Here is a 13,449-nt window from a genome sequence, read left to right on the forward strand (position 1 = left end):
GTAGATGGACACCACTGAGCACACACACAACTGTCGGTGTCACACCTTCTAATGAGCCACATGAATGTGTGTGGATAAGCACAGTGTTTGCAGTTGTGTGTCCATGTGGAAGAGATGCAGTATAGGCCACTGTGTGTTCATCTCTACAATGGAACCCCTGAGGGAAAAACAGACTGGAATGTTCCGTGATTCTTCGGTGAGAAGACCTGGAGTTATTCACCCAGAATTGCTGCATTGTCAGAGATCTCTACTCCTCTCCCTACTTCAGTATTACACCCTCAGAGCCCTGCACATCCTCTTCTCTGAGTACAGTACCTGTGTGCGTCTGACTAGAGTATAAATGTGGTTGAGAGAGAAGCCAGATGGATGTAGTTTACTGTACATTAGTATGCATCAGGAGGATCCATCTCTCTGTGCAGCCATAGCTGCTCTGTATCAAATCAACAAGGATACTGTTGTGCTGCCAGTAAGGCACAGACAATTAAGGACATCCTATGGTCTCCCTCCCTACCCTGTGTATTTTGATCAAAGGCCTGCATTTGAGCGGAGGTCTACAGCCAACTGAGACATATCTCCAGACACAGCCTTGCATGCATTATTTATCTGAGAATTAAGGGGGAAATGTCTCCTGAACCCAACTGATGCCATGGCGCCTGGTCAAAGCCTTGCTTTCATTTTTGCCAGCAGATAGAAATTAATGAGATCCAGTTGATGAAAATAATGTCCTCTGTGTGACTTTTTAGGACCATTACAGATCAAAACTAACTCCAAAAATATAACCAGAGCTTATATCTGAGAAATGATTTGACAGCTGTGGGGTACAGAGGCCCAGCAGTGACAAATTTGTGCCCCCTGTGTCTCTTTCTAGGTACAGAGGCCTGGCCTGCAGTGGCAAAACTGTCTCTGACTTGTGTAGTGACAGTAGATTGTTACAGCTGTTATGAATGAGTCCAAGCATAATGTGATTGGATTGCCATAGCCATCTGTTCCCCAGTCAATACAATTCTTTAGATAATGTAGAACCAGTCAAAGGACAACAGCTCATCTTGGTCTCCAGTAGCCGACACTGTAGACGTTCAGAGGCTATGTATTCAGACTCATGAACCACATCACGTAAGGATTTCTCCAGTATACAGCTGTAGCAGTCAGAATGATACATTGTATGGTTATTTGGAGACAAAGCCAGGTAGAATGGTAATAGCATTTAAATGACTGTGCTTGACTTGAGTGCACTACACACTGTATTGTTTCCAGCCCAGCAACACCACACAGATGACTCAGAGTCAAGGCCACCGAGAACACACAGCCAAAAGTAGGAATTATCTTCAAGGGTTCTTTTCAAACCAAATCTCACAGTGATCCTCTGTTGATTTGTGAGACATTTGTGCAGGGTGCTATGGCAACCATGGCCCTGTCCTGCTCCCTCCCCTCCAGAGTTGTATTCTACATTCTGGAGACGGCCAATCAGATGTGAAGAACTGAAGTGCTGCCTGGCGTCTGACCCCATATTTCTGCTGTGATGATGGAGATGACAGGAATAACATGACCATCAGCCAGAGAGAGGTGAGCCACACGGGTACACTTACCCTCCATACAAGAACACATTTGTTCCTGTAAGGCAGATCTATCCAGCTTGAAGACAATAAGCTATAGTAGAATGAGTTACATCACCAATAAGACAGCCGTTTTCACGCAGACAGTTCAGAGGTGGTGCTAATGTTGGAATGTTATTAGTGAAGACAGTGGTCCATCCCCATTATGACAACAGGTGTTCAGTGGGTATGAAATAATGGAATCTTCTCATCTTATTCCTCTTTGATTGGATACATCCCTTTTCTCAAAGCAAACATCTCAAAGCAATATCTGCCAACACAACTGTTATTGTTCCAGCTCGCTTCACAATACAAGGTCAACAAAATATGAAGTTCACCAAATGCAGGACTTCTATAAAAAACTAAAACAAAAGGAATATTCGCTATTATAGTTGGCTGAATGACAGATTTTATTATAGCACCAGAAGCTATACATGGGGCAAGGGGCATGGACTTGTAAAGAAAAAAATATATGAATTGAATGTGCTGTACATAAAGTCTGCCAAAAGACAGGAGGTGGTACTTACAGACTCCACCATTGAGCAGAACACATGAATCTGTGACCCAAACATTGACCGAGAGAACAGTGAAGAGAAGAGTGAACGGGCTACCCACAATCCATCCTGCTAGTAGGTCAGGTGGGCTGAGTGGAGACGCTCAACCAACACATTGGTTGACATTTGCAGAATGGGCATTGGGCAAGGTAGTGGGGAATGGTCAAGGAAAATGTGTCACCAACACCAAGAACTCTTGGAAGATTAGGCCAAATGAGGACCAATCAAGTCAAATCAAAACCATGAGAGGAGGAAAGGTTCTGGACCACAGGTTGGTCAAGAACCAATGTAGGCCTACAGTCTTCTTCAGTTCAAAACCAGCTAAGGGAATTATACATTCCTCTTTACATATACACACAGCTGTGCTGTGAGAGCATATTCACTTACAGACATATAAAAATACTTGCCAACTAGTTTGATAAGAAAATAATGTATAAAAGTATAAAGTAAAAACATTTACTCAAGTCCATCAAATAATCATTTTCGTATGCTTCTTTTTGTCTTATATTACATGATGATATAACAACACTACAATAGTTCATTGGTTTCTATTAAGCATAAATACAGATCATATTGAAAAGGATGACAAGACAACAGAATGTGTGAATTGTCTTGATGTTAACTTTAAAGGTGAGAGGTCAGGTGATATAACCTCCATGTGACTGTGGGAGTCATGGAAACAGCTCCAAACTGGCCCAGAGTCACACCAATAACCTTGGAGGACATGAACACATCTCCAAGAATAATTGAAGGCAGTGTGTAACAAACAACCATGTCATTGAAATGAAGTTACAGTTTGTTTATGAGTGTGCTTCAACAGCTCAATACCTGTCTACTTTAAGTAATAACTACGTTCCAAAAGAGAGCCAAATAGATGGTACAAAAATCAATGTTCCAACTGAGAGGGATTGATTTGAAAAGATATGTCAGAGAGGAACATTTCTGAAACTGCTATTAACATCATCATTATCAGTGAGGTACATAAATACTACCCCTGGTCTCTTCTGCTCTGCTTGTCAAAGATTAAAAATATAAAGAGTTTAAAATGTTTCATTCTGATTAGGCCAACCTGACTCTGAGCTAGTCAACAACAACAGGTAAGAGTCAGAGAATAGTTGTACAACTAAATAAATAAAACAGGTTTGATATCATGTTATTAGAAGCCTAAAGTCTATGAACCTTACAATGCAAATACAGTAAACATTCCATATTTGGCCAGTGAGATGAGTGCAGAATCCACAGACATAGAAATGGATCCGCTGACGACGCTGGAAAGTTAAGTTGTCATAACTTTAGGGCTATCGAGGTTTATACTGTACAGTGTACATACTTGTATACATGTTATGTTCATAGAAGTCAAACCACACTCATCAACCTTACACGCTGTACTGTGGCGATTTAATAAGTCAGTACAAATGCGCTTTCAAAATCACAACAAATGTCACTTATGTACAGTAGCGGATGAGCACATGGAAGTAAAAACGGATATGACATACACAGAGCTTCATAAGATCACCTCTCTATTCTGATGAGAAACTGGTAACTAATAAACCTCTCATTGACATTCTGGATATATATATTTCTCATTCAATCTCGGCAAAAAGTACAAATGTCACTGCAAGGCAAGAAAAAGTCCTTCAGAATACAAAAAAATGATATTGTTTAGCTGATTTAAAAGGCAATGTTTAGTGTTAGGACTTTATCATATGAATTGGATTATTGTTGAAGGTCAAGTGGTGTTTTTAAACATTTGGCGTTGTCAGTTTCTTCTAGAAGTGAAGTCCGGGGGCAGGGGGGGCAGTAGTTCCTGGTAACTACCACAGGAACCTCTGTTGAAGTCATGCACGTGGAGAAGGCAGCGCTCAGTCATCCATACAGGATGTCATGTCAGGCAGGAGGCGGGGACTTGTGACAGTAGCTGGGTGAGTGACAGTGATAAGACCCACTCAGACGATCACACAATGGCAGCCACTCTTGTCCTTTTCTTTCCGCGTGGGTTCTGGCGAGGGTGGGCATTCCTGTTCCTGGAATTTCCTGTGAGGAGAAAGTGCATTATTACATTATGAGTAAGCAGAGATAGAAAGATTCTAACAAAATAATCTGACTCATTCAAGCAACAATTGTTTTGTTCTGGCTTTGAGTGTAGATGAGATCACATCCTGTCATTGACATTAGGGCATTCTCACATATGAAATTCGGTACTCTGGTTCAGTTTTCTGGATCGTTTGTGAGAATTCTACAGAATACCTTTTGATTTCACAAAACCTGTAAATAAAAGTTTCAGGGTGCAATTAGCAAGACGCACATTCTACATCAGTGTTTTCCAACCCTGGTCCTCCAGTACCCCCAACAGTACACATGTTTATTGTAACCCTGGACAAGCACACCTGATTCAACTTGTTAACTAATCATCAAGCCCTCAATGAGTTGAATGAGGTGTGGCTGTCCAGGTCTACAATGAAACTGTGTAATGTTGGGGGTACTGGAGGACCAGGGTTGGGAAACACTGTTCTACATGATGTTAGCAAGTTAGCTTGTTTAAAACGGGCAAAAAGTTCCACCTGTCTCGCACTGCCACCTAGTACTCTAGTCCTGGGTCTTGAACCCGCTACTCACGCAGGACCAGGATTCATTGCAGCTAGGGTTTGTTTCTGTTTCAAACATGCTTTATAGCTCAGATCATGGTACCACACTTTCCAGGGTCCAGATCATAAGGGGATATGTGAAATTGCCCTTAGTGACATTCCATGTGGAAGTATTGCATAAAGTACCTTTCAAATGTACTTGAGAAAGACAGACTAGTGCCAGTGAAGGAACAAAAGCTGAAACTACTTCTTTCCCTCAACCCATTGCCACTGTATTCAGGGAGGTATAGTGGGGTTGTGGTGCCACCTACAGTCAGTAATGAATCCACCCACCTGATTACTCTAACTAACTCTACAGTCAGTAATGAATCCACCCACCTGATTACTCTAACTAACTCTACAGTCAGTAATGAATCCACCCACCTGATTACTCTAACTAACTCTACAGTCAGTAATGAATCCACCCACCTGATTACTCTAACTAACTCTACAGTCAGTAATGAATCCACCCACCTGATTACTCTAACTAACTCTACAGTCAGTAATGAATCCACCCACCTGATTACTCTAACTAACTCTACAGTCAGTAATGAATCCACCCACCTGATTACTCTAACTAACTCTACAGTCAGTAATGAATCCACCCACCTGATTACTCTAACTAACTGTACAGTCAGTAATGAATCCACCCACCTGATTACTCTAACTAACTCTACAGTCAGTAATGAATCCACCCACCTGATTACTCTAACTAACTCTACAGTGAGTAATGAATCCACCCACCTGATTACTCTAACTAACTCTACAGTCAGTAATGAATCCACCCACATAATTACTCTAACTATAAAGTCGGTAATGAATTCACCCACCTGATTACTCTAACCAGCTCGTGGAAAGCCTGGTCTACATTCATACGGATTTTGGCTGAGGCCTCCATATACGTCACCTTGAGCTGTCTGGCCAGCTGCTGGCCCTCCTCCTGGGTCACCTGAAGGGACGAAACAGGTACAGGGATAAATCGTAGATAAATAGCATGTACTCCATGGCATCACCCTGTGCCCCAGCTGGGTGAAGACTTCACTTTAGGACCAATAGAACAGTTTCAAATTATCAAACAAGAATCAGGAAACTAGTGACATCTGCTGGTGAGGTTGAGAAACACATGGGTCAGAGGGTTCACATCCAAGAGTGGGTCACTAAGAAATAGGTAAACAATACAGCAAATGTATCACATTACATTTTACATTCAAATAGCACCTGATTTCTATGTGCTTAGCTAGAATATTGTTGCTTCTGTTCTGTAAACTATTATGACAAGATTAGAGACCAGGGCCCGTATCCACAAAGCGTCTCTGTGTAGGAGTGCTGATCTAGGATCAGTTTAGCCTTTTAGTTCATAATAAATAAGATTGTATGGACAGAACCTGGATTAGCACTCCTACTCTGAGATACTTTGTGGATACGGGGCCAGACCTCATTGCAAAATCATTTATTGTACTGTCCTAAAACAGCTGAACCCATTGAGTTGCCAGTAATGGGTAGAACTGAATCATACTCCTTAACCAATATGTTAAAGACCACATTTAGACTAATTCATTCGGATGAATCATATTGAGTTATCAATTTTAACAGAGGCCCTACATTATATTCAGTCAATAAAAATAATTATGACAGTAATTGATGTGATAAATGCATTTATATTTGATCAGATGAGAGAATGTGTTTTATTCCAGCAGGTGACAGTGTGGAGTCATGTGGGAAAGTGAACTGCAGCTGAAAGCCAATGAAGGCCACGGAATGAGCCCTCTCCTTTTCATACCCTTCCTCCCTCCTCTTTTCCTCTGTCCCACAATGTTTTTGTTGGTCACCTTCTCTTTCTCTCTTTTTCCTCACTCCTTCTTTGTCTACCCAAATAGCTTCAGCCACCACCACCACTATCCATTTTCACATTTCAAAATATAAATTAGAAATGACACATTTTTAAAGCTTGTTGCTTTATATTTACTTTCCTCACATCACCCTAACATGTATGTGTATTTACGCTGTAGCTGGGCCGTTAGGAGGACTGCTACTCACCTGTCTCTGGAGCTCCAGATCGGCTTTATTGCCTACAAGGATCATGGGAAATTCATCACGGTCTTTGACTCTGAGGATCTGTCTTTGGAATTTGTAGATTTCTTCAAAGCTGTGAAACATAAAGCATGCAGCATCACTCGATGCCCCCAGTAAACTCTACACATTACCCAGCCAGAAGGGAGCTTGATTACAACACCAAACTGTGACATAGAGCTCAGACATAAAGATAAAGCTGAGATAAAGCTGGTGCCTCTGTGGACCTCCCAGGAATGTTGTCTCACAGCCACAAAAAAAATGAACCCCCCTCCCCTCCCCCACTGCACCCAGGCAGACGGGATTGACGTCTCTGTGAATCAGACAGGGTGGGTGAAGGGTGAAGGGAGGTACTCCAGAGCACAGACAGAGAAGTCAATGAACTCCTGTGGTACTGCATGCCTCAATGTTCCAGAAATGTTTGCATGAGCATTGCAGTAAAGCCTTGGTGAACTTGTGAGCAGCCTCAGCACAGGCCTGCCTGCCTTCCATTGACCACGGAGGGGTAGCCCTAAGCAGGTCTGTCCCTTTAACCAAAGCTTTGCTCCCCGTTGGCTTGAAAGGCTTTTAGTGTAATACAAATATCAGGCTAACTGTTTGAACCAAACGGCATACATAGAAATATCCCCTAGAGAGAAAGGGAAACAGAATGTAACCACAAACCCAGGAGTGTGTTCTAGTGAATGGCCCCCGGCGGGCAGCTTGGCGAGCACATAGTGAATCTGGAGAGCCTTGACTAACGTAAATGGAGGAAGGAAAGACTGTTTACAGCAGGGAGAGAGGGGACTCTGAGGGGTGATAAGGGCCCAAAGACTGTTTACAGCAGGGAGAGAGGGGACTCTGAGGGGTGGGTTGAGACTCACCACCATCACATTGCTGCACAGGGACCAGGGACCAGAGGGGTGATAAGGGCCCAAAGACTGTTTACAGCAGGGAGAGAGGGGACTCTGAGTGGTGATAAGGGCCCAAAGACTGTTTACAGCAGGGAGAGAGGGGACTCTGAGGGGTGGGTTGAGACACACCACCATCACATTGCTGCACAGGGACCAGAGGGGTGATAAGGGCCCAAAGACTGTTTACAGCAGGGAGAGAGGGGACTCTGAGGGGTGATAAGGGCCCAAAGACTGTTTACAGCAGGGAGAGAGGGGACTCTGAGGGGTGGGTTGAGACACACCACCATCACATTGCTGCACAGGGACCAGAGGGGTGATAAGGGCCCAAAGACTGTTTACAGCAGGGAGAGAGGGGACTCTGAGGGGTGATAAGGGCCCAAAGACTGTTTACAGCAGGGAGAGAGGGGACTCTGCTGCAGGGGTGAAGGGCCCAAAGACTGTTTACAGCAGGGAGAGAGGGGGACTCTGAGGGGGTGATAAGGGCCACTGTTTACAGCAGGGAGAGAGGGGACCCAAAGACTGTTTACAGAGGGGAGAGGGGACTCTGAGGGGTGGGTTGAGAGACACACCACCATCACATTGCTGCACAGGGACCAGAGGGGTGATAAGGGCCCAAAGACTGTTTACAGCAGGGAGAGAGGGGACTCTGAGGGGTGATAAGGGCCCAAAGACTGTTTACAGCAGGGAGAGAGGGGACTCTGAGGGGTGGGTTGATAATTGGACTGTTTACAGCAGGGAGAGAGGGGACTCTGAGGGGTGATAAGGGCCCAAAGACTGTTTACAGCAGGGAGAGGGGACTCTGAGGGACTCTGAGGGGTGATAATGGCCCAAAGACTGTTTACAGCAGGGAGAGGGGAGGGGACTCACATGAGGGGAGGGGTGATAAGGGCCCAAAGACTGTTTACAGCAGGGAGAGAGGGGACTCTGAGGGGTGGGTTGAGACACACCACCATCACATTGCTGCACAGGGACCAGAGGGGTGATAAGGGCCCAAAGACTGTTTACAGCAGGGAGGGACTCTGAGGGGACACACCACCATCACATTGCTGCACAGGGACCAGAGGGGTGATAAGGGCCCAAAGACTGTTTACAGCAGGGAGAGAGGGGACTCTGAGGGGTGATAAGGGCCCAAAGACTGTTTACAGCAGGGAGAGAGGGGACTCTGAGGGGTGATAATGGACTGTTTACAGCAAAGGGGTGGGTTGAGACACACCACTGTTTACAGCAGGGAGAGAGGGGACCAGAGGGGTGAGGGCCCAAAGACTGTTTACAGCAGGGAGAGAGGGACTCTGAGGGGTGGGTTGAGACACACCACCATCACATGCTGCACAGGGACCAGAGGGGTGATAAGGGCCCAAAGACTGTTTACAGCAGGGAGAGAGGGGACTCTGAGGGGTGATAAGGGGGACCCCCAAAGACTGTTTACAGCAGGGAGAGAGGGGACTCTGAGGGGTGATAATGGACTTGCTGAGGGACCAGAGGGGTGATAAGGGCCCAAAGACTGTTTACAGCAGGGAGAGAGGGGACTCTGAGGGGTGATAAGGGCCCAAAGACTGTTTACAGCAGGGAGGAGGGGACTCAGAGGGGTGATAAGGGCCCAAAGACTGTTTACAGCAGGGAGAGAGGGGACTCTGAGGGGTGGGTTGAGACACACCACCATCACATTGCTGCACAGGGACCAGAGGGGTGATAAGGGCCCAAAGACTGTTTACAGCAGGGAGAGAGGGGACTCTGAGGGGTGATAAGGGCCCAAAGACTGTTTACAGCAGGGAGAGAGGGGACTCTGAGGGGTGATAAGGGCCCAAAGACTGTTTACAGCAGGGAGAGAGGGGACTCTGAGGGGTGGGTTGAGACACACCACCATCACATTGCAGGGACAGGGGGACCAGAGGGGTGATAAGGGCCCAAAGACTGTTTACAGCAGGGAGAGAGGGGACTCTGAGGGGTGGGTTGAGACACACCACCATCACATTGCTGGCCAGAGGGGTGATAAGGGCCCAAAGACTGTTTACAGCAGGGAGAGAGGGGACACACCACCATCACATGAGGGACCAGAGGGGTGATAAGGGCCCAAAGACTGTTTACAGCAGGGAGAGAGGGGACTCTGAGACTGTTTACAGCAGGGAGAGAGGGACCAGAGGGGTGATAAGGGCCCAAAGACTGTTTACAGCAGGGAGAGAGGGGACTCTGAGGGGTGATAAGGGCCCAAAGACTGTTTACAGCAGGGAGAGAGGGGACTCTGAGGGGTGATAATGGCCCAAAGACTGTTTACAGCAGGGAGAGAGGGGACTCTGAGGGGTGGGTTGAGACACACCACCATCACATTGCTGCACAGGGACCAGAGGGGTGATAAGGGCCCAAAGACTGTTTACAGCAGGGAGAGAGGGGACTCTGAGGGGTGGGTGAGACACACCACCATCACATTGGGGGACCAGAGGGGTGATAAGGGCCCAAAGACTGTTTACAGCAGGGAGAGAGGGGACTCTGAGGGGTGGGTTGAGACACACCACCATCACATTGCTGCACAGGGACCAGAGGGGTGATAAGGGCCCAAAGAGGCAGGGACCTGAGGGGTGATAAGGGCCCAAAGACTGTTTACAGCAGGGAGAGAGGGGACTCTGAGGGGTGATAATGGCCCAAAGACTGTTTACAGCAGGGAGAGAGGGGACTCTGAGGGGTGATAAGGGCCCAAACCATCACATTGCTGCACTGTTTACAGCAGGGAGAGAGGGGACTCTGAGGGGTGATAAGGGCCCAAAGACTGTTTACAGCAGGGAGAGAGGGGACTCTGAGGGGTGGGTTGAGACACACCACCATCACATTGCTGCACAGGGACCAGAGGGGTGATAAGGGCCCAAAGACTGTTTACAGCAGGGAGAGAGGGGACTCTGAGGGGTGGGTTGAGACACACCACCATCACATTGCTGCACAGGGACCAGAGGGGTGATAAGGGCCCAAAGACTGTTTACAGCAGGGAGAGAGGGGACTCTGAGGGGTGATAAGGGCCCAAAGACTGTTTACAGCAGGGAGAGAGGGGACTCTGAGGGGTGGGTTGAGACACACCACCATCACATTGCTGCACAGGGACCAGAGGGGTGATAAGGGCCCAAAGACTGTTTACAGCAGGGAGAGAGGGGACTCTGACCCAAAGACTGAGGGGTGATAATTGGCCCAGGACTGTTTACAGCAGGGAGAGAGGGGACTCTGAGGGGTGATAAGGGCCCAAAGACTGTTTACAGCAGGGAGAGAGGGACTCTGAGGGGTGATAACCATCACATTGCTGCACAGGGACCAGAATAAGAAAGACTGTTTACAGCAGGGAGAGAGGGGACCAGGGGTGAAGAAAGACTGTTTACAGCAGGGAGAGAGGGGACTCTGAGGGGTGGGTTGAGACACACCACCATCACATTGCTGCACAGGGACCAGAGGGGTGATAAGGGCCCAAAGACTGTTTACAGCAGGGAGAGAGGGGACTCTGAGGGGTGATAAGGGCCCAAAGACTGTTTACAGCAGGGAGAGAGGGGGCCCACTCTGAGGGGTGGGTTGAGACACACCACCATCACATTGCTGCACAGGGACCAGAGGGGTGATAAGGGCCCAAAGACTGTTTACAGCAGGGAGAGAGGGGACTCTGAGGGGTGATATAGGGCCCAAAGACTGTTTACAGCAGGGAAGGGGGACCTGAGGGGTGATAATGGCCCAAAGACTGTTTACAGCAGGGAGAGAGGGGACTCTGAGGGGTGGGTTGAGACACACCACCATCACATTGCTGCACAGGGACCAGAGGGGTGATAAGGGCCCAAAGACTGTTTACAGCAGGGAGAGAGGGGACTCTGAGGGGTGATAAGGGCCCAAAGACTGTTTACCAAAGACTGTTTACAGCAGGGAGGGAGAGGGGACTCTGAGGGGTGATAATGGCCCAAAGACTGTTTACAGCAGGGAGAGAGGGGACTCTGAGGGGTGGGTTGAGACACACCACCATCACATTGCTGCACAGGGACCAGAGGGGTGATAAGGGCCCAAAGACTGTTTACAGCCCTGAATAAGGGCCCAAAGACTGTTTACAGCAGGGAGAGAGGGGACTCTGAGGGGTGATAATGGGCCCAAAGACTGTTTACAGCAGGGAGAGAGGGGACTCTGAGGGGTGATAAGGGCCCAAAGACTGTTTACAGCAGGGAGAGAGGGGACTCTGAGGGGTGATAAGGGCCCAAAGACTGTTTACAGCAGGGAGAGAGGGGACTCTGAGGGGTGGGTTGAGACACACCACCATCACATTGCTGTTTACACAGGGGGGACTCTGAGGGGGTTGAGACACACCACCATCATAAGGGCCCAAAGACTGTTTTTACAGCAGGGAGAGAGGGGACTCTGAGGGGTGATAAGGGCCCAAAGACTGTTTACAGCAGGGAGAGAGGGGACTAAGGGGAGAGAGGGGACTCTGAGGGGTGATAATGGCCCAAAGACTGTTTACAGCAGGGAGAGAGGGGACTCTGAGGGGTGGGGTAATAAGGGCCCAAAGACTGTTTACAGGGAGAGAGGGGACTCTGAGGGGTGAGAGAGACTGTTTACAGCAGGGAGAGAGGGGACTCTGAGGGGTGATAAGGGCCCAAAGACTGTTTACAGCAGGGAGAGAGGGGACTCTGAGGGGTGATAAGGGCCCAAAGACTGTTTACAGCAGGGAGAGAGGGGACTCTGAGGGGTGGGTTGAGACACACCACCATCACATTGCTGCACAGGGACCAGAGGGGTGATAAGGGCCCAAAGACTGTTTACAGCAGGGAGAGAGGGGACTCTGAGGGGTGATAAGGGCCCAAAGACTGTTTACAGCAGGGAGAGAGGGGACTCTGAGGGGTGGGTTGAGACACACCACCATCACATTGCTGCACAGGGACCAGAGGGGTGATAAGGGCCCAAAGACTGTTTACAGCAGGGAGAGAGGGGACTCTGAGGGGTGATAAGGGCCCAAAGACTGTTTACAGCAGGGAGAGAGGGGACTCTGAGGGGTGGGTTGAGACACACCACCATCACATTGCTGCACAGGGACCAGAGGGGTGATAAGGGCCCAAAGACTGTTTACAGCAGGGAGAGAGGGGACCCTGAGGGGTGATAAGGGCCCAAAGACTGTTTACAGCAGGGAGAGAGGGGACTCTGAGGGGTGGGTTGAGACACACCACCATCACATTGCTGATAAGGGCCCAAAGACTGTTTACACAGGGACCAGAGGGGTGATAAGGGCCCAAAGACTGTTTACAGCAGGGAGAGAGGGGAGGGGTGATAATGGGCCCAAAGACTGTTTACAGCAGGGAGAGAGGGGACTCTGAGGGGTGATAAGGGCCCAAAGACTGTTTACAGCAGGGAGAGAGGGGACTCTGAGGGGTGGGTTGAGACACACCACCATCACATTGCTGCACAGGGACCAGAGGGGTGATAAGGGCCCAAAGACTGTTTACAGCAGGGAGAGAGGGGACTCTGAGGGGTGATAAGGGCCCAAAGACTGTTTACAGCAGGGAGAGAGGGGACTCTGAGGGGTGGGTTGAGACACACCACCATCACATTGCTGCACAGGGACCAGAGGGGTTATAAGGGCCCAAGACTGCCGACCACAGCACTACAGGACAGCACATATAGAGGGGATGCATTCATTCTCATGCAGGTGATTTAATGCAGGGTTTTTACACAGAAAATCAAAGCCTGTAAAGAGGTGGATGTTGAAAGA

The 13,449-nt window shown here is 48.1% G+C and overlaps 1 protein-coding gene across 1 annotated transcript in view; it reads right to left on the minus strand.

Annotated features, from left to right (window-relative positions):
- Positions 1-1,984: 1,984 nt before the first annotated feature.
- LOC135557798 (ras-related protein R-Ras2) overlaps positions 1,985-13,449 on the minus strand; it is a 59,437-nt gene continuing 47,972 nt past the window's right edge. The window contains exons 4-6 of the mRNA XM_064991426.1: positions 6,808-6,916; positions 5,601-5,719; positions 1,985-4,180 (exon numbers count right to left, since the gene is read on the minus strand). Of these exons, the coding sequence (XP_064847498.1) occupies positions 4,093-4,180; positions 5,601-5,719; positions 6,808-6,916 (316 nt within the window). The 3' untranslated portion in view covers positions 1,985-4,092. The remainder of the gene's footprint in view (positions 4,181-5,600; positions 5,720-6,807; positions 6,917-13,449) is intronic.

This window comes from Oncorhynchus masou, chromosome 2, assembly GCF_036934945.1.
Source record: "Oncorhynchus masou masou isolate Uvic2021 chromosome 2, UVic_Omas_1.1, whole genome shotgun sequence".
In the NCBI taxonomy this organism is placed as follows: Eukaryota; Metazoa; Chordata; class Actinopteri; order Salmoniformes; family Salmonidae; genus Oncorhynchus; species Oncorhynchus masou.